At 39.5% G+C, this 20,746-nt stretch overlaps 2 protein-coding genes across 2 annotated transcripts; one reads left to right on the forward strand and one right to left on the reverse strand.

The window, feature by feature from the left end:
* Positions 1 to 198: 198 nt before the first annotated feature.
* On the reverse strand, positions 199 to 4,205 carry LOC113666804 (DIS3-like exonuclease 2). The gene has a single exon (XM_027182596.2). It carries the CDS (start codon positions 4,203 to 4,205, stop codon positions 549 to 551), a length of 3,657 nt encoding a protein of 1,218 aa, XP_027038397.2. The 3' UTR covers positions 199 to 548.
* A 46-nt stretch (positions 4,206 to 4,251) lies between these two features.
* On the forward strand, positions 4,252 to 19,474 carry LOC113666793 (protein phosphatase 1 regulatory subunit 21). The gene is made up of 30 exons (XM_089194267.1): positions 4,252 to 4,687; positions 4,972 to 5,040; positions 5,178 to 5,255; positions 5,531 to 5,599; positions 6,456 to 6,551; positions 6,637 to 6,707; positions 7,728 to 7,821; positions 8,236 to 8,294; positions 8,722 to 8,768; positions 9,220 to 9,267; positions 9,545 to 9,597; positions 10,008 to 10,097; positions 10,295 to 10,354; positions 10,835 to 10,936; positions 11,447 to 11,535; positions 11,868 to 12,004; positions 12,626 to 12,718; positions 13,030 to 13,091; positions 13,202 to 13,267; positions 13,661 to 13,750; positions 14,052 to 14,120; positions 14,281 to 14,373; positions 15,170 to 15,271; positions 15,428 to 15,505; positions 15,603 to 15,686; positions 16,219 to 16,251; positions 16,842 to 16,913; positions 17,336 to 17,377; positions 17,833 to 17,931; positions 18,494 to 19,474. Exons 1-30 carry the CDS (start codon positions 4,625 to 4,627, stop codon positions 18,641 to 18,643), a joined length of 2,358 nt encoding a protein of 785 aa, XP_089050393.1. The 5' UTR covers positions 4,252 to 4,624; the 3' UTR covers positions 18,644 to 19,474.
* The last annotated feature ends 1,272 nt before the right edge of the window (positions 19,475 to 20,746 follow it).

Consider the following 20,746-nt stretch of genomic DNA (forward strand, 5'->3'; position numbering starts at 1 on the left):
ACGGGAAAAAAGGAAAAGAACTTGAAGTAAAAACAAGCAAACTGCCTGAAGTGCGGGAAAACGCGGGTGACCAAATCACGATCAGCTTTGGTTTGAATCTAAATGGTTGAGAAATTAGTGCCACTTTTCTAGACCAATCACACACCGAAGCAAAGCAAAACTAAAGATATCCCGGATTAATATTAACACAACTGAAAATTACTCTCGTTCACGTTGTATTTTCCTTTCTTGGGATGCTAATATTTGGAAATAAAATAAAGCATGATTTTTCTTCTCTCTAAATTTCTATTTCAAATTTCGGAAGCTAACTAATGCATAATATTGTACCAATTCCTCTTAAGGAGTGAGCGAGGTTTTCAATAAGTTTTCCTTGTAATGAAGTGTCATGCAGTTAAGCCGCTTTCTGGAGTAGAGTTGTACTCCGTCGATCAATTAAAAATTCGACTACCGTTAAAATCCGTGAAGAAAATTTCCTTAAAATACAAATTTTAGAACCAAACATAAAACGGTCCAAATAAGATAGCAAAAATAACTCGCACTGCAGTTTTTCAATGCCCTTCATTGTCGGATTCCGACTCTACGATGACATCATCGGAATCATCATCGGCTAGGTTCGTGCCCTCATTCGCCTCTTCGTCTTCTACAATGACGTCGTCGGAGCCATATGATCCAGTCTCCTCTTCATCAGATCTTTGATTCACGTGTAAACTGTCGACCTCCTGAGCTTTCTTAGACTTGAAAATAGCATCGGAGCCTTCGGAAACAAACAGTTTTTTTCGTACGTCGTCGGTACTACTCGGGACTCCAGCTGCTTCAGAATGTCCTCTGGCGCCTCTCTTCTTCAGAGATTTCTCAGTTGCTGGGGTTGATGGAATGTAAAATTCGTCACCGCACTTGAGAGGTGGAGCAAGTTTGGCCATGACCTTGAAGGGATTTGCAGTCTTACTTTCTGTTTCACTCTCAGTCGTCAAAATAACCCGCACCGTGTTGAAGGTCTTTAACATTTGCTCCTCTTCGTGAATCACATCACCCCAATTCAACTCGCCGCTCCAAAGCAATCGCAACTCGGCTGGTTTCCCCTTCTCACCTTTGGTGAACGCGTAGCGCTTCACCCCGGGACAGAATTTCATGTACACCCTCTTGACCATGCCCAGTTCTGGCACAAGAACGTCAACTGATTGGTCCATTACGTTCAGCACAATTCCATCTTTCTCCAGAGGGCCGCTTTCACGCACAAAAATACCAAAGAACATTTCGGTGCTCAATTCGCCGGCTCTTTTAGCTGCCAGTTTGCGATCATTGCAATGGTGCGCGATCATGTCAATGGTAGAGGGATCCTGGTCCAGTGGTTCATCGATTCCAAGGCTCGCAGCCAGAAGCCTGTGCACTACTACATCTGCGTATCTTCTTATCGGGGACGTAAAGTGTGTGTACAGAGGCACGCTTAGGGCATAGTGTCCATATTCGCCGTCATCTACGCACCCCGTGCAGAAATACTCCGCGTTTTTCATGGGACGCATAGCTAAATTGACAAGAACTTCACGCTCAGGAGAGGAGAGCGGAAATTGTGCAAGCGACTCGTGAATAGTCTTGGATGAAGTGGTGTTGAACTCAATACCAAGCGATCTGCACAGCTCAAGAAGATCGTCGAGCTGTTTCTGATGCGGTTTTGGATGTCGCCTTAGAAGCGCTGTCTCGGGATATGACCTGTAGATGTGGTGAGCAATCGCCATGTTGGCAAGCAACATGAACTCTTCAATAAGCCTGTTCGAGTCGCGCTGTTTGTGCACGTGGTACTCGCTAGGCATACCGGTTTCTTTATCCAGATCAAACCGGAGTTTTGCTTGGTCCAAACGGAGCGCGCCATTCTCTAAGCGATTGCGCCTGAGACGGATTGCAAATTTATGAAGCTGATTTACCTGCGCGGAAATTTCCTCCGCAGTAGCACCGTCTGAAATCGGGAGAAGCTCGTTTTCATTCCATTTCCTGTTCGGCTTGTCAATCATATCTTGCGCATGTTCGTAAGCCATTTTTATTCGCGAACGAATGATTCCCCTACCTTTCCAATCGTCAATAATTTCTCCTTTGCTTGTCATTTTCCAAACAATGGAGATTGTCAGGCGGTCTTCTCCAGGGTTCAAACTACACAGCTCTTCGCACAATCGCCGTGGGAGCATGGGTACAACTTTCTGCACCATATAAGTGGATGTTGCTCTCTCGGCAGCCACTTCATCCAGCGCTGTTCTTGAGCGAACGAAGAAGCTGACATCGGCAATATGGACGCCAACTTCAAAGAGGTCATCTGCGAGTTTCTTGCAGTGTACTGCGTCATCTAAATCCCTGGCTGTGAGAGGATCAATGGTAAAGACGCAATCATCGCGGAAGTCTCTTCTGTATTTCAGTTCCTCGCAGGGTACTTTCCAAGGTGTTTCTTGGGGTAAACACGCCAGGGCCTCGTCCGAAAATGGTCCAGAATCTATGCCGTACTCGAGAAGGATCCCCTCTGTTTCGGGTTCTATTTCACCTGCTTCGCCCAGGCTCCGCGATATTGAACCAATTGCGAGAAACGAATCCCGGGAAGAGTTCTCAGGCCAACTCACAATACGTGCCACGTGCAAGGTATTTTCGAAGTCACGAGGTCTGTTAAAGAATCCCGGCGGGCAGTTGTCCCGCGGGATACGAAACCTTGGCAACCGACTGTCAATCGGGGAGAAACACCCATCAGGTCTTTCTTTGGGATGGGGGAAGGGTTTTAGATGTCCGCTTGCAACCCGCGAGTGTTTCTTCTCGATGATGTAGACCACTTTAGCTCTTCTTTGTAAAAATTCGTCAGGAACTTGATTGACATCGATGTAATGTTTTTGACGACGTGACTCAGGGGTATGGCCAGCCTTATTCTCGATACGGACCGTCCTCGCTGAAGGAGATTGCATAACATTCGCAGGACTCACGGCTAAGGAGTCTAAACTATCAGCTAACCTGTCAACGTGGTTATGCTCTGTATTTTCCCCTGTCAAACCGTTGTATTCCAGTTCTTCCAGCATTATTTTCCATTTATCCTTGGGATATATCTTCAACGCAACGACGTCGTTATTGAGAGCACGGTTACGATTCAACATTCCTTCCAAGAGTACATCGCGTTTTAGACCCGGTACTGTTACCCAAGCCAACTCATAGTTTCGGGGACTAATCCTTAATATTCCTTTCACAAGTTCTCCTCTTTTTAATCCATCTGAGACTCTCTCTAAGGACCAATACTTTTCGTAGAGCGGTTTCTGTTTCTTGTTGCCACTGCTGGGCGTTCTTCGAGTTGAATTTCTACTCTTCTGAGTATTTGGAGTGGATTGATTCGCATTTCTCGTCTCTGAATCTTTAGCGGACACTTCCCCGTGGTGAACACTGTCGTTTGGTTCTTGACTACGATGTAAATCATTCCCCACAAGGTCGTGATGGCTTATCCCTTCGCTGGCTTCCTCGCCATCTTGAACTTTATTAGCTTTTCTTCGCCCATTCCTCTTCCTTTTACTGCCACTCGTATTCTCAGTGGTCGGCAAATCTTGACGATCTTCTTTCTCCCCACTGTCAGCAAAGTTTGAGCTCGCATCGTCCCCTTTTGCCATGATTTCTTCTGTTTCTTCAACTGGTAGTTCTGTTTCTTGAAATGGCGGTGGTTCCTCGCCCAGCTGTGCACTTTTTCCTTGTCTTCTTCGCGATCTCCTCTTTTTCTTGCTGTCTGCTTTTGGTTGATCTTGACTAGCAATGAATTCTGAATCGATGCAATCGTGTTCTTCTTTATCAGCAAAATCGCTCAGCTGTTTAGCTGAGTCAGGGGAAGTACTCTTCGTAACATCACAATCGTATTCCATTGCATCACAGCTGGTATTTGCTGACATAGCACTTACAGTTTCAGAATCTTTTTTTTTCTTTTTCCTTCTCTTCCGTTTCTTCTTTGTATTTTGAGATTTGCCATCTGTAGCATCTTCTTCTCCCCTTGCATCATTATTGCCGACCACATGTGTCGAATCAATCGTATATTTTGCTTCCTCTTTCGATTGCTGAATCTTTGCACGTGGATCATTAACAATAGCACGCGCATTGATACTGTCTGCGCGAGCATTGCTCTCGGAGGGCTTTGCACAATCTGTAACTTTTTTTGCCTCTCTATTTCCCTCGCTGTTACTTGCAACTGCTTCTTTTGAATCCATTGAAAACACACTGACCTTTGCAAAATTCAAATGAAGGTAAAGTCGAACTTGAATCGAAGTGAAAGTAGTGTGTGATCCGTTCAGTATTATCCAAAATTAAGCCAATACAGAGCGCTTCATTTAAGTCGAATTAATGTCTTGCATCACTTTTAACATGGAATGGCTCAGTTTCACCTTAGGTGTTGCATAAGGAGAGAAATTCTCGTGTTATCAGTCTTTCGCTGTTTCCGCCATCTTTCTTTTGTTTGTTTTTTTCTGTTGCCCGTGAGACTTTGAAGTATTTGCGTAGTCACGTGATCACTCGCCGAGAAAAACAAAATGGCCGCCTCCGGAGGCACGCAAATGACATCTGGAATGATCAAGTCTTCTCAAAATATTCTGCGATCAGATGTTCATTAGAAGACACTCAAGGAGCCACCATGAGTTCGGACTCTCAAACGCTTCAAGCCAAGTATCAGAAATTGGCTGCAGAATTTGCAAAGGTACTTAACCGTGAATCGCGTCAAAACATCACAGCCATATGTGTCAAGTTAACCTTGCTAGAATGACTTAGGTTCATTAAAGATCTTTTTCCTCGATCGTTCACTTAATCTATTTACAAAGCATTTTTGAATCAAATATCACAATTTCTTGAAACACTTAGGGGTCACTTGATAAAATTACCTTTAGCGATTTTCAGGTGATCATGAAGACAGAGATATATATAATGAAGACAGAGATATATATAATGAATCCACAATTTTTATTTATTTTTTTAATCATTTAGCAAAGAGCGCAGAACACGGTTTTAAAGAAGGCAGTTATCGAGGAACAAGAAAAAACCAAGACCCTTCAGGTAAGGAGATTTAATTATTTTAGTTATTTCCTTCTACATCCTTTCTTGGCATGGCTTCTTTTCTGTAGTAACTCATTAACAGTATTCGTTTGCATGTTCTTTGAAAATTTTATCTAAAAAATTATTACCCACTTTAGGAAACATTGCGGCAGAAGGACCAGTCTATTAGAAAATATGAACAGGAGATTGACAGCTTACAGTTCAGAAATGATCAGGTGGGACAGGAATCACTGAATTAATTTGGCAACTTTTATGATCAAACTTTAGGAGGTTGAGGTCTCATGAAATGAGTTTTGACCATGGCATCTCAGGATTACATGTACTTTGGATGCTTAGTTAAAAACTGCGCTATGTTTAAAAGCTAGTGACAGTCAAACCTCTCCTCAATGGCCACTTTTGGAACAGTGGGGAGACAAGTTCAGAGAGCTGGAATTTATAAAGATAGGATTTTGATTATGACACCTCCTTTTTTTCCTATTGATTTTATAAGTTGTCAAAGAGAGTGGCAGTGTTACAAGAGGAGCTCGATGATTATGATGGAAAGAACAGAAGAGGAAAGGTTACTATTATTCATATACTATTTAGAGTTAAGGGAGACAGTGATCTAGTGGTTAGTGCCAAGGCCCTTATTGTTCAAAGCTTGTATAACACTATCTACACTATCTATCTTGTGAAGTACTGGCATCCCATCCAGGGGGGAGTAGTGCTACTCTTTGTTGCCTCATGCTATGTAAAGAAGGATAAACTCAGCTGGGAGGGCACTTAGCTTGAGCACAGGCTTTGACTTTTTAAGGATTACCTCCTCTTTCCCAGGACTGATATCATTTATCAATTCTCATTACAATTCTTCTGTGATTCCATGCAGATTAGAGATGAGAATACAGAAAATTATCGGTTGGATGAAGTTGATTAGATATAACAACAGATTCTCAGAACTGCTCAAACAAAAGACATACAATTGAAAATGAAAACTTGTAGTGATGCAGAATTATTTTTATTCATTGTCAGTGGTATAACTGTGGGACAAGTGGAAGTCCCAATTGTGAGATTTCCATTTTCTATAATTTTTTCCCTTTTTTGAAAAACTTTGTTAACTCTTAACTCCCAGAAGTGATTAACATAAAACTTCTCCCCACAATATCCATACATTCTTCAGCAAACAGGTAATGAGAACATTCAAACTTATCAGGTAGAAGCTTCTATCTTGATCTAGCCCCAAGTTCTCATAACTAATTTACAAGGAAATGTGAAGCAGCTAGAGGGGAGAATTAACAATCAGATCTTGGTAGTTAAAGGGTTAAAGAATCGAGATTAACAAAGAGCAAAGCAGTCTTTCCTTATGAGTTTATATTTGCGTCTTTGTTCACTGTTTATTTATTTTTGTTTATTTACCCAATTTCTTTTATGCATTTTAGTCAAGGATTGATGGTGTGACAAAGGGAGAGGACAATTTTGTAAAAGATCAGGAACTTCAGATAAAAATTCAAGAAAATGAGAGACTGCAGCGAGAGGTTATTATGATATCCCAATTTTGCATTCACTGGGACAGAGGTTCATGAAATAAATTTAATCCTGTTTAATCATGGTATTTTGCAGTTGTATGAAACTACACAGGAACACAAAGGAACAATACTGACCCTTCAGGAAAAGTTGGAATCGATTGAAAGGTTAGAAGATGCAAACAATCAGAATGTTCTTCTAATCACTGAAGAGGGCCTATTTAGCACAAGAGCTTCTGAAGGTAGTGGGTGCCAGCATAGGCTTACTAGAGAGGGGGGCTTATTAGAGAGAGGGGGATTTTTCAGGCAGGGATACCATCTTAGCAAAAGGATTCATTTGAGGGAGGGGTTTATTAGAGAAAGAGGACTTACAAGGGAGGGGGACCAATCAGACAGGGGGACCATCTTAGTAAAGGGCCTTATTTTAGGGTGAGGCTTATTAGATAGAGTTTTTTTTTTTTTGAGAGAAGGGGACCTATTAGGCAGGGGAACCATCTTAGTGACAGGACTTATTTGAAGGAAGGGCTTATTAGAGAAGGGGAGCTTGGTAGATAGAGGTTTTTTTTTTTGTAGAGAGAGAGAGAAAGAGAGAGGACTTACAGATAGGGGACCCATCAGACGAGGAACCATCTTAGTGAAGGGGACTTGTTTGAGGGAGGGACTTATAAAAGTGGGGGGCTTATTAAATAGAGGGTCTCTTTTTAGAGTGGAGCCTATCAGAGGGGGGGGCTTATTAAAGAGAGAGTGTTATTAGAGAGACAGGGGAGGCTTTTAACAAGTGGGAGACTCATCAGACAGAGGTACCATCTTAACAAATGGTGCTTTTCGAAGAGGAGGCTTGCTGGATGAAGGGGCAAGAGGCTTATCAGAGAGGGGACTAACTAGGGTGGGGGAATGGGCTTATTGGAGAGGAGGGCTATTAGAGATGAGGGTGGTGCTTGATAGAGAAGGAAGCTGTTTATTTGAAAGAGAGGCTCAACAGAGAAGAGGGCATATTACAGAGGGGTCCCTGTTAAAAAAGGGGGGGGGGCATAATAGACAGGGAGGTTATTAGAGAAGGGGACTTATTAGATGGAAGTAAAGTGGCTCTAATAATCATGATGATAATAATGAAATAAACTTTACTTATTGGGACACATTTTCTGATATTTATGTACTGGTAGATTGAAATTGGTCGTTTGTTTTCAGAAATTCCACCGATCACCAAAAGATTTTAGATGAAGCTAATGCAAAGCACAAAATGGTTGTTGATAAACTCAATGAAGAGAGAGCTTTACTGGAGGTTTGTGCAGCTATTTGTACATGGATCTTTATAACTTATACCTAAAATAATCGTTTAAATTTCTGTACAACTTGTGTCTTGATCCTGAACCCCTAACCCTCTAATTCTTAGAGGTGCAAAATATGTGACAGTTAAATTTCAGATCACTGTCTGTATTTGAGCAAGTGGGCACCTAGCCCTCCCCTAACCCAATAACAGTCAACTTATAACAAGTTAGGGTTAATGTTGGGTTAGGGGAGGGGTAGGTGAGTCGTTGCCCAGATGCAGGCATTGATCCAAAATTTCCTTACTGATCAATGAGAAAAGATAAAAGAGGTGAAAAGACGAATCATTGATCAAGTATGAGAACTGAAATTATCTTTGTATTCTGTGATAAAGATTTACTCATTAATGTTTAAATCTTTGTTTCACCAGGCAAAACTCCATAAGACAGAAGAGGAACTAAAAGTAGCAAGTTTAAAAGCAGAAAAGGGGTAAGATTTTTATAATAATAGATGTATAATGTCTTATGGACCTTGGTCAGACATGATAAAAACCAAGGATGACAGAACTTCCTGACAACTGCACTTTTTCTGGGCTTTAATAACCCTTTAACTGCCAGAGGTGATTAACATGTAACCTCTCCCTATGACATTAGTACATTATCCAGCAAACAGGTAATGAGAATATTCAAACTTATCATGTACAAGTTGTTATCCTAGTCTAACACCAAATTCTCATAAATTATGTATAAAGAAATGTGTGGCAGCTTAGAGGGGAGAATAAACAATCAGATCTTGGAAGTTAAAGGATAAACACTGCCTAAAGGCTTAGAATTACTCAAGGAAGAAAAGTAGGATGGCATTCATGTGCTAAAAATATCACTGCTATGAGTGACAATTTTCTTTTCCTATCTGACAGTCACCAGCAACTTAAGCTGTTACACAAAGAGATGACATCCAGATATGGTGAGAGAGAAGTTTAGGCACATCTGCAATTATTTTTTACGTCAGATAGATCTATGAATCATCAATTGGAATTACTGGTAGGAATTAAGTTGGAGAAAAACAATCTTGTGGCCATGAAACACAGATTCTTATCCTGAGAGGAAATTATTGGTCAGAACAATTGTCAGAAAACTTGGAGGAAATCGTTTGTGATCAGCCATTTTTTACCTGTGATACATAACTGATTTTAAATTTGTTCCTCTTAATGCAGTTGAAAAATGTTCTTGACCTTACTTGATTCCAATTGTTTTTGTTAAAAATGCACCTTTCAAGTTTTATGCCTTAATCGCAAAAATTATTTCCATGTAATTTTAAGTGTTAAATCTAAAAATACAAAATTTAAGGGTGCATGTTTCTTTATCATATTAAGTAGACTTATTATAAATAATTATCTTAAACACTCTCTTTTTAGATGATGTTTCTAAAGTTGTCACAGAAAAACTTCCATTCAATGATACAAGTGAGTACATCATGGCAGCTGGGTATCTCCAAGCCTTTAAACAGGAGTAAGGCCAAGGGTGACCTTGTTGTGATACAAACCTTGCTGCTTTTCAAATATAAATTGCCTTGTTATCATGCTAACTAGATACTAGTGTCTATCACAACAAGGTCACCTTCAGCCTCACTCGAAATCGAAGGCTTGGCAACGAAGTACACAACTGTAAAATGGTCCATTATCAATGTGAGAGTCATTGACCCTTACTTATTTCCCTTCATTACTTTTCTTGAAATTGCAGGCATCAGAGAGCTGAACAAACTTAATGTACCAACACATGATCGTAGGCACCAGGTAAAAAATAATGCCTTAACCCTTCACCTAACATCAGTATTCTATTCTTATTGCTATTTTCTTAACATTTCTTAAGATTCTTACAAGGAGAATTTGCTTAACAATCAAGAGCCTTTGGTTGTTGAACACTTATGTGAGAATCTCAAGATAGATAGATAGATAGATAGATAGCTTTATTCAACGTGGATGAAACACTTAGCCTAGGGCTAGTTTACAGGTTTGTGACAAAACCAACAAGATCAGAAAATAATACAATAATAATTATAGTGCTTATTTGAATAATTTCAACTATAACTTTCCAACCACCCCACCCCACCACCCCCAGGAAACATGTAGTGGTCCTTCACTAAAATTATCTAATTTGTAACAAAGGAATGCTAATTTTTTTATAATTTACTGGATTCCCGCAGGTGAAAGCAAAGGAATTAATTTGTCAAGCAGTTGAACTCATTCGTGAGCTTGTATCAGGAATGTCAAACTTTCTTACCTACACTGAACAGGTATTTAAATTTTTCTTTTTAGCAGTTGTTGAGTGTCATGTCTTGTCTTTGAAATAACTTAACTTGTATTATAAAAAAACATTTCAGTATTATGTGTTTTTGTCAGTTTTGTGTTTTCTTTTTTTCTTATTTGCCCTGAATAGCATGTAACACTGGATTTTAAAATAGTTTAAACCTAAAACTTTTCCACTTTACAGCGACTCAAGACCTTCTTTATAGAATCAGCTCAGCTGCAGATTAGTCCTGTCACACAGAAGGTGATGCACTGACTTACACTGCCATAACAATAGTGCTACTGATTTTTTTTTGTTCATTTGCTAGGTTTTGCTTTTGCACTGAGTGACATACTCTTGTAGTATATGTAAACTGCTATGAAAATGATGTAAAAAACTGCGCTCCAGGCCAGGACCATTTTGACTATGGTTATTGGTAGAACAAAATTTTGGAAACTAGATTTGTGGCAACAACCAAAAAAAATTTTTTAATCTGTATTTTATTGGTCATAAAGCAATTTGTTACTTGGAGTTTATGGTGTAAAATGAGTTAAAAATTTTTCTTAAAATAAGTTATTGGAAATTTAGCACAAAATGACCTTTTCTCTTTTTTTTTTATTCAGATTATTTATTTTTACTCAAAAGGGATATTTAAGGGAATCTAATTTGGTCAAAAAGGTGTGGGTTTATCTGATTGATGTGGTGCATAATGTATAATTCTAAATTTATTTTGTGTTTTTGCAGTTCTGTGAGTACCTTCATGGAAATGCAACAGTGCTGAGAGCTGTGGATCAAGCATTTGTGTCATTCTACAACAGCATCAAAACAGACTCTTTGATTTCTTTGGTAAGAGTGACAATGTTCCTACAGGTCAAAACAGATTATTGAAAAGAAAAATTAACGTAAGTGCATGTTGCTCATAGCTCTGGCCTCATACGATGGACTTTGTGGAAAATGATGGACTGGTAATAGTTTAATGGGTGACTGAAATAAACAAAAGGAAACAAACTTATAGATTCACAATAAAACTTCATGTGCACCATGAAGGTATCTGTGCACTTTTTATTCCTTAGTTCGGATCATTGCATACTGATTGAGAAGAAACACCTTTCTCATTACTTTTAATAGTGTGTAATGATGTAGATTATTTTTGCCATGTCAGTAGATCCAGTGGTAGCTCTTGTGGGAGGGTCTGGGGGAACTTTATCCGCCTCATTAGATTTATGGGTATTTTTGGTCCCCCCCACCCTCATGGAAAAATTCTGGATCTGCACCTAACTTGTGTGTGGTGGTATATAGTTTGAAAGAGTATTTTATTCAAATAACTAATCAATTTTACTGTTTTTGTCCCTCTAGGAAACCATTCCTGGTTTTTATGATTTTTCTGAAGCATTTCATAAATATAGCAACTATTTAAAGAAGCTTCTTCCTTACTTTGTGTTGAGGTAAGGAGTTTTGATTTTATTGTCATAGTGATCATTGATATCATTATCCTGCCCATTCATATTATCTGTGTGAAAATGGTGGCCAAGTAGTTAGAATGCTCACATGACATTTGGAGTCCTGAAAAAAATCGATCTGAGTCCTGGAAAAGTCTTGGAGAAAGTCCTTGAAATTTGTTTCTGAAAAAGGGTATGGACCCTCGCGTTCATGGGCAAGGCAAGAAACTCTGGTTGCTATGTGAGCCAATGCTGTATGTATAGTGATTTCCCAAGTTTATGACTACTGAAAAAGTAACTTTGTTCCAAAAGGTGTATTTTTTATTTCTTATTTAAAGCACCAGTGAAGAATGTAAAGCTTCAACTTGTTCCACTTCACTAGAAGCCCACAACAAAGCTGTGCTGCACTCTCTAAGAAAGCTTATCACCGTGTTTAACAAGATTGACACTTACATTGGTGTCTTGGCCTCAGCAAGTACGTCGATAGTAAAGCGTTTTACCATAGAGTGTTATGAAATCAAAACTGATTAAAAATATATCACTATTGCTCTTCAGATCAAATAAAAACAAGAGGTAGGCGAGCATAATGAACGAGAAGGGGGGGGTGTGGCTTGTTGCACACTAATCCCATTGCATATTATCTCGGCAAGCGCCATCTGAATATTTTTCAAGCTAATTTTGTGCTTGACTAAGGGCATTTTCTTCACTAATATGGGGGTCTATGTGGCGGGAAGGGGGAGGGAAGGATTGTGCTTCATCAAATTGTTGTTAAGGAAGGTAGAACCCCCGCTTTCCACCTCCTCCCTGCTCCAACTGATGGAAAATACCACAAAGAACCTATGAGAACTATTAGAAAACATATTTATGTAACTGGCTGTAAGCGCGGGAAAAAGCGAGTGACCAAAAAGAGATAGGTCTTAGATTTGCATCTGATTGGTTGAGATGGAGGCGCGAGTTTTGTAGACCAATCACAGAGCGAAACGTAGCAAACCAATGAAATCCTGGATTACGTTTGACTTTTGATTGAACATTACGGCGATAGTACCTTACCATGAGACTCTTCACACGTAAATCGTTTCTTTTTCTTTAACCGTAGGTTCCGGATCTGAAGGAATTCTACCAGCCAATTATAATGTTTCCTTTATGCATCTTAACTCTGCCCTGCAGCAACTTTATGAATGTGTTAAAGGTATGTTCTCGCCTTAGTGAACTGTTCATGACTTATAACCTGTGTGATTAAGTTACATATGGAGCACTTTTCAACCAATCAGAGAGAATGAAAATATTACAGGCAACCAGTTACAAATCGAAATATAGACAGGCTGCCTGTGTGTGACCAAGGGTCAATGGGTTTTGATTTTGAATCTTATTGGTTGGGAAAGTGGCGCGAGTTTTCCAGACCAAATATGACGAAGCAAAACCAAAGCAATATGGGATTACTTTAGACACTGAATTAAAAATTGCTCTAACACCGCGAGCACTTATTTTTTTTTTTTGCAGTATTATCAACACACTTCCAGTCTAAGGTTTCTCTTGAACATCAGCTGCCCACAGCAACACAGGTTAGAAAAAAGAGAACAAACGATGAAAAATAAAAACAGCGTCTTTTATCTGTGCACAAATTTGTGAAACTGTAGTTGTGCCTGATTAATCTTCGTTTTTTATATTGTAGACCCTGAAAAGCACAGACGAATGCATCGTTTCTTCTTTAGTGTCTCTGCTAACTGCAAGTGCCAAGGTACTACTTGATTTGTTTTAATACCTTTGATAGTCGAAAGACGTCAATGATTCGGTTTCGTCTCATTATTTTTTGCCATAAGATTTTCTTTGCTCTATAGACTCCCTGGCCATGTGGTCAGCAGTTGTGTCCTCGACCCTTTGACCCCAAAGAGTGACCAGCATCTGATTTCTCCTTACAATATCACCACTGAATCACTCATAAAGGTTATGAGAATAAAAGGAAATGATCACCAGCTTAAGAAGCTCTTGATTGTTAAACAAATTCTCCTTGTCAGCACCTTAGGAAATGTATAGAGAATAGTATGGAGAATGTGTATACTGATGTTAGGATGTAAAGAGGTTAAATTTCGCCCTCATTCCTCACTCAGTATTCCTTTAAATCAAACTTCAGATAGGAAAGTTTATGAGTGGAAACTTGGATTTCTTCTCAACAAAGTCTGGCGTCAAAACAAGAGGAATGACTTCTGCAGCTGATAGCGAGGTGAGTGTTGTAACATCAGCTCTTCTCTGTCTTTTAGCTTCCTTAGATTTCGATGTGAATTAGGTAAGGGAATTTAGCGCATCATTAAGATGAAATATAGCTAATGAATATGTTTTTTTCGCTTGACATATTTTTTGGATTATGTATTAATCTTGTCGGGGGAGGGAAGAGTTACATGTTGTTTACCTCTGGAAGGGAAATAGTAAGAGCAGTTAGAAGTCTGTTGTCTGTTTCGTACGGATCAAGAAAATTTCAATGATGGACTCGGAGCCTCTCTCTCTCTCTCTCTATTTTGTTTTAGCTTACTTCATCGCCAGCTGTTTTGGAATTCAGACATCACGCTGCCGACTACATACAAAAGCTAATGCGGGTAAGTTGGTTATAAACATCCTTGCTTGCAGAGCAGGCGTGATTCTTCAGACGAACGGAGGCAAGCTCTTGGTGATAGTCACGAGCGCCTTCGCTCGCGTGTGACTCGCGGGAAGGAGACCATGATTTTAAAAAAAACATGTTTATTTTGTTTCTTTAAGCCATCCCCGGAGTCAGTTCCTTACAGAGTAGCGCTTAAAAATCACAAGATCCTGTTAAGTTCGACAGAAAGCAAAGATTCCTTAGAACAGCAGGTAAGCCACTTTTACTCGTGAGAATCTGTGTTTGGGTAAAACCTTTTCGTTCAGTGGTTATCTTCTTGATTCTCTCAGCTAGATGACTTAGATTTATTAATACAAGAAACGGAGAAAATACCATTTGGTCTTCTCGTAGAAAGCTTAAGTTTCTGTTGTTAGGTTACAGGGTATTAGTCAGGAATTTGTTATATTTGCATGATTTTGATGCTTTTTTCTTTAACTGGGGACACGCACGGCCTCATCGTCAACAAACTCAAGAGCTCCGTTTTCGAGCCTTGGCCTGGTCATTTTGTTGTGTTAGAGCGCTTTTCGATTGAGTGTCATGAGAACAAAACCAAAGTAATCACGACGGCCAATGCGATGAAAGGAAAATACCTGTAAGGGCCAATGAAAACTTAAAAACCGACCAAACATCCTATAGCGCGGGAAAACGCGGGCGAGCAAGTCGTGTTTGGTTTTAGTTTTGCATCTGATTGGTTGAGAGAGTGGCGTGAAGGTGAAGAGCGAGGTGAAGCAAAATCAAAGCAATCCCGGAAAACTTTTGACACGATTGAAAATTTCTTTATTGGGAAGAAGCTTTCACTCTCTCAGTGCCTCTGTGCCTCTCTCCACTCAGGAGTATAAACGGGTACTGGCCAAAACAGCCAGGGAGAGTTGACGAATCGGTGAAACAACATCCCATCCAGCAGAAGTGAAAATACTCCTGATCGATTTATTTTCTAGAAACTGGGATAAGCTCCGGCACAAATGGGTATATGCGCATGTCAGATATAACTTATTTTCTCTCGCATAGATTTCAATGACTCACGAAAAGCTTTCCAAGCTTGAACAAGCCAAGGAACATTGGATGTTAGAATCTCAACTTTTACAAGTAAAATATGAAAAAGAAGTTAAGGTTTGTCCCGCCTCTTTATCTGCATAAATTAAGTTAATAGTTGAAATTCTCAAGGAATTGTATGGGCTTTAAAATTAATAAGATATTTTTGGTATTTCTCTGCTAAACAGTTCTTTTTCTTTCGTATATCAATTTATTTTCGCAACGTTTCATTAGAAAGTACGAGATCTGGAGGAAGAGATAAGCAAACTTCAGACTGCCAGAGGAGTACTACCAACAGGAGACGGCCTGTCGGTAAGTGAAATTCTCTTTCTAATTGAGTGTCAAGTTGCTTTCATATTGGTTTTGTGTAACTTTATCAGTTTACGTTTTCACTTATGTTTTGTTCCAGTCTATCTCGGACGAAACTGGATCCATTTCATCACATTCATCATTGACGTCACATAGTTACGAGGTCCAGGCCCCGCCGTCTGATGTAGGAATTTATCTTCTGCCTTTAATTTGCTCCAGTTTATTCTTTTAATTTTTGAAGACCTTCTGTTTTTATTGTGGTCGTGTTGGCCAACTAAGGCAATGTGCTATTTATTTCTATAGCTTCAACATCTGGAAGGATACTAACTGCGTTTAAAGAAAGAAAAATGCACCAAAGCTGCAAACCCCTAAATGTTAGGCAGAAAAAATAGAGAACGTGCACCCCTGGCCAAGGCAGTGGTGCAACCCTTGAGGTCTTTGGGAATCCAAATTGCAAGCCGTTCATTACAGTTGTAGGAACGTCGCTATACACAGAGTTTGATTCGCTAGGGAGCATTGATCTAACTGCAAGGTTAACCGTAGAATGTCCCAGCCGTATAACAGTCTCAGTTTACAATCCCATAACTCTTTGTGCTCCTTCTACTCTCTCCCATGCCTCTCCAGTCAGAAAACAGATGATATATGCTAATCTAGAATGATCTTAAATGACATTGCTAACTGTGGTGCTGTTTTACATTTCATTTGTGTGAATATAGCTTGGAGGAGTGGCGCTACTCAGCCAAGCCGAGGTAAGAACCAAATTTTGTCGAAATGAAACGAATTTCCGTGATTGAATATTCTTGTAAACGGTGCTGAAGGAATTGACGCCTTCTTTTCTCGTTGCTAAATTCAAGTTTCCTGTGACTTTTTCTTGTTTTGCTTTGGAAGTTAGCCTGAGGATTTATTTTACAGAAATAAAGTTTCTTGTCACTATACACATTTTAACCCTTTACACACTAAGATCAGTATAAATATTCTCCATACTGTTCTCTATACATTTCCTAAGGTGCTGACAAGGAGAATTTGTTTAACAATCATGAGCTCTTTTACTTGATGATCATTTCCTTTATTCCTGTGACCTGAATATGTGAATTAGAGGTGATCTTGTAAGGAGAAATTAGATGCTTATCACTCTTAGCGTTTAAAGGGTTTAGATGAAATGACGATGTACTTCTCTGGTTGACCGTTGGCCACAAGGAAAAGGCCGCTAATACGCATGCGCTGGTCACTGTGGATACCGCAGACAACCTCTGTCAATGTCTTGCGCTGTTTCTGGGATATTTTCCAAAGTTTTTTTAAGAAACTTTTAAATGACCTGCTTTTTTCGATGCAATTTCAGGGAGAGGAAGTAACAAGGGAAACACTGATCAAAAATCATTTTACACAGAGAGTAGCTGAGCTTACTTCACAGGTAAATTACTAAAATTAAAAATTGTTAGTTATTTTGGCGCAGAGTACTCTGCAATTATGAGTTGGGATGGGGGGGGGGGGGGGGGGGGTTAGAGAACTCAGTGGCCTGGCGGTGAGCACGCCGAATCCCGAATCAAGTGGTCTGGGTTCGAAACCTGGCAGGGTCACTGTGTTGTGTTCTTGCGCAAAACACTTTACTCCCACAATGCCTCTCTCCAGCTAGGAGTATAAATAGGCACCAACAGGCTGTCTGGGAAACCCGGGAAAATAATGGGGGCCGAAGGGTTGGGGGTAACCCTGCAATAGACTGGCTCATCGTCCAGGGTGAGAAGCAGTACTCCTGATCGCTTCATGTTCTAGAAGCTGGGAAAATATTCTTCCCCTGGATTTTAAAGAAATATGGATTGTTTGTATTTTTCTTAGGTACAATTTGCTGAGAGCAAGACTGTATCCATAAGTACAGAGGTAAACAGCTTCTCAAGTCTTCTCGTTTTATTTTTCGCTCCGACGAAGGGCTATTGCTCGAATAGTCAGCTTTGTAACTCTTTATGGTGGCCATCTATAATACAAAATTACCCTGTTATACTCTTCCACCGACGCAGCACCACAGTTTCTTTAGAAACTTATTCCCTTAATTCAGATTTCGATTGTCTTAGGCACGGGAAATCGGCTGCAATCAAGATGTAGCTGGCTTTAGTTTTCATGTGATTGGTCGAGAGGGTGGTGTGAGTTTTCTTGACCAATCACGAGCGAAGTCAAACTAACCAACGCAATTCACTGTGGTTTCCTTGATACACCAGAAATGAAAGGAATGATCTACATTGGCCAGGATTTTTTAAATTCAGTTGATAACTTAGCGCTATACTTATTTAGTTACTCTTTTGTTTCATTTGCGTTTTCATTCATTTTTTTTTAATCAGTGCCGCGCTCTGTACCGACGCATGAAACAGGCTGAAAAGACAAAACAAGAACTCGCGAAAAATCTCAAGACTGCAACCTCCAAAGTCAGCCAACTAGAGGTGAGTTAAAACTGGCAGTAAACGCCTCTGAGACTGTTCATGTATCGGTGTATCGTGAATTAGTTGTTTGTATGTTTTACCGCCACTATGCGCGTTTGTATTCACTATTTTCCCGCCACTAAACTCGTTTACGTTCGCCACTTTCCCGCCACTAAGCGCATCTGTTCACTTTCTGCTTCAAAACATCTTTATGCTTATTGTGTTCTCGTACTAAACGCGCCTTTGTCAACTGTTTTCCCGCCTTTAAACGCATGTGTGTTCACTGTTTTCCCACCAATAAGCGCCTATTTTCACCTTTTCCTGCAACTTAATGTCCGTATGCTCACGGTTTTCTCGCATTAAATGCACCTTTGTTGATGTTTTGTTGTTCCTTTCACTGTTTTCCCGCTTCGAAACGCGTGTAAGCTCACTGTTTTCTCACCAGTAAGCTCACCTTTGATGACTGTCTTCCCGCCTCTAAACGCTAGCTTACTTGCTGCTTTCCCTCTTCTTGACGCGTGTGTGTTTATCGTTTTTCGCCATTTGAACGAGTGTGCTTACAAGTCTCCCGCGTATTTTTTAGGACGAGGTGGAGACAATCAAGCGAAGCTACGAGACACAGTTATCAATGATGAGCGATCATTTATGCGGAATGAATGAGAAGCTCACCTCACAGCAAGACGAAATAGAGGCCCTTAAGGGTAGTAAGGCGAAAAAGGGAAAACAGCGGTGACGAAGAGAGATTATATTTTCAAATAGAGACAATAATATTGTGAAGAGGAAAGATTGCGGAAGGTTTTATTGATTTATGAAAGACAGATTTTTAAAATGGCCATCAAAATTTATCTGGAGAATTATTAGATCCGTGATGCCGTATAAACATTCCTAATAGTAATAATTTGAGCTCTTATAAATTTTTTTCATAAGTGCTTGAAACAGTAGGATTTGTTACTATTTTCTCGCAGTTTTTCCATCTAGTGTCTGTGATGTTTTTCCTAACTTTCTGTTATCTTTCTTTTAAGAGAATATTTCTCCACGGACAAGCTCTCTCTCGAGTCGAGTAAATTCTTTGCAAAAAAATTCTCATTTCCCCGAATATACGAACGTCTTACTCAAAACAACAGTTACCCCCAGAGCGTTACACCACAGTGTTTGAGCTTTGTTTTGCTTTTCCTTTTTGAGCTATGTACCAAAATTACTTTCATCTATGGAATATTATGTACTTGTTGACTGAGTAGGAGGGCTGGACGGGTCAAAATAATTGGCTGGAGGTTATGACTTCGCTCGATCCATGAATCATGGCCGAGAGCCAAATATTGCCTTTCGGCCCGATCAAACTCAGTCAGTCAGCATTGAAAATTTAAGGGAAGTTGCATGTTGATCATCTGTGAAGGTTAGGGCTGTAAATCAGTTGCACCCGGCCATAACGAAACTTCGGGTCAGTTGATGATAGCTTTAACAAGATCGTGTCAACAATCCTGTAACTTTGAAAAGCTTTGTAAGAAATTTTTGTATTAGAATTCTACGGATACTCAGTAAAACTTGATAATTTTTTTTAATTTAATGGTCGATGTAACTTGGTAGTGTATGTCAATGCAACCACCCTCGTTTGAGAGTTAATATTTATGTAACAACCCTCCCCTCCCCTTCCCACTTTTATTTAGAACTGTACCTCGCAAACACCAGAGTGCATGACCAAAGCCTACGAAAAAAGCTGGTTTGGGAATGATATGGATGAAGTGCGTGGACTGAAAGAAAAACGCTGCTAAAACCTCGGCTTATAGGAGATTTACCAGGCTTATATTTATCCAGAAGAGATTATTTGATGGGCTTACAAGAGCTGAATAATTTTTTTATCATTTAGAGGACTCCATGAAAGTTACTGCTTACGGATAGCTTCAACTGAGTGCAATAATTCAAAATTAATGAGACCATCAAAGCATTAGGATATGAAACACAAAACTGATGCTATCATCTTTAAACCAAACTATATAAACGAGAACTTTATACAAGTAAGTATAAGTATGAATGAAAACGACGTTGAAAATAGCCTCTCAAATTAACAGTTATTACAGGATTAACCCTTTCACTCCCACAAGTGACCAAGTCAGAATTTCTCCTTACAATATCAAAGCAATATTAAGTAGGTAGGTGATGAGAATAGAGAAGAATGTCAATTATGGGATTATTAGTTGATCCAATACCAAATTCTCTGAACTAACATCATAAGAATTGTATGGCAGACAGTAAGGAGAATTACTAATTAGATCTTGGGAGTGAAAGGGTTAAGTTGTATCTCTCCTTTCAGAACAATTGAATTGAATGTAAGCTCTATACTCACTTTCGCTATTATTCCCTCTCCTAAGCAGTAAAAACCATTGGAAAAAAAAATTGAAAATAACCTCCAGTATTAGTTATTTTGGGAAAAAAGCGCTATGTCGAAAATTTACAACATCTCGTTATGTTTTGAAATGTGCTGCCCTACACGCAAGTTCAGAGTAACGTATGCGATAAACCGTGAAGGTGTTAAGTTAAAAGAATGAAATCAGTGTTCTCTTCAGCATGTCTTCTGATGCATAAACAAAGTGAATTTGAGTGAAATACAGACAAAAAGACCAGTAATTGATGAATATGGATTAAAATCAGTATTAACCCTTTAACTCCCAAGATCTCACTAGTAATTCTCCCTTCTGTCTGCCAAATGATTCTCATTAAGTTTGTTTGGAGAATTTGGTAGCGGATCAATGAGTAATTTTACAATTGATATTTTTCTTTAATCTCATCGCTTGTTTGCATGATGTTGTATAGATATAGGAGAAATTTTGTCTTGGTCACT

The sequence above is a fragment of the Pocillopora damicornis genome, chromosome 14 (assembly GCF_964200805.1).
Source record: "Pocillopora damicornis chromosome 14, jaPocDami1.2, whole genome shotgun sequence".
NCBI lineage: Eukaryota > Metazoa > Cnidaria > Anthozoa > Scleractinia > Pocilloporidae > Pocillopora > Pocillopora damicornis.

Coding starts and splice junctions, on each gene's coding strand:
- LOC113666804 (XM_027182596.2), bottom strand. CDS start 4,205: ATGGATTCAAAAGAAGCAGTTGCAAGTAACAGCGAGGGAAATAGAGAG.
- LOC113666793 (XM_089194267.1), top strand. CDS start 4,625: ATGAGTTCGGACTCTCAAACGCTTCAAGCCAAGTATCAGAAATTGGCT. Junction 7,822..8,235: donor AAGAGAGAGCTTTACTGGAG/GTTTGTGCAGCT, acceptor TTGTTTCACCAG/GCAAAACTCCATAAGACAGA. Junction 12,005..12,625: donor TGGTGTCTTGGCCTCAGCAA/GTACGTCGATAG, acceptor CTTTAACCGTAG/GTTCCGGATCTGAAGGAATT.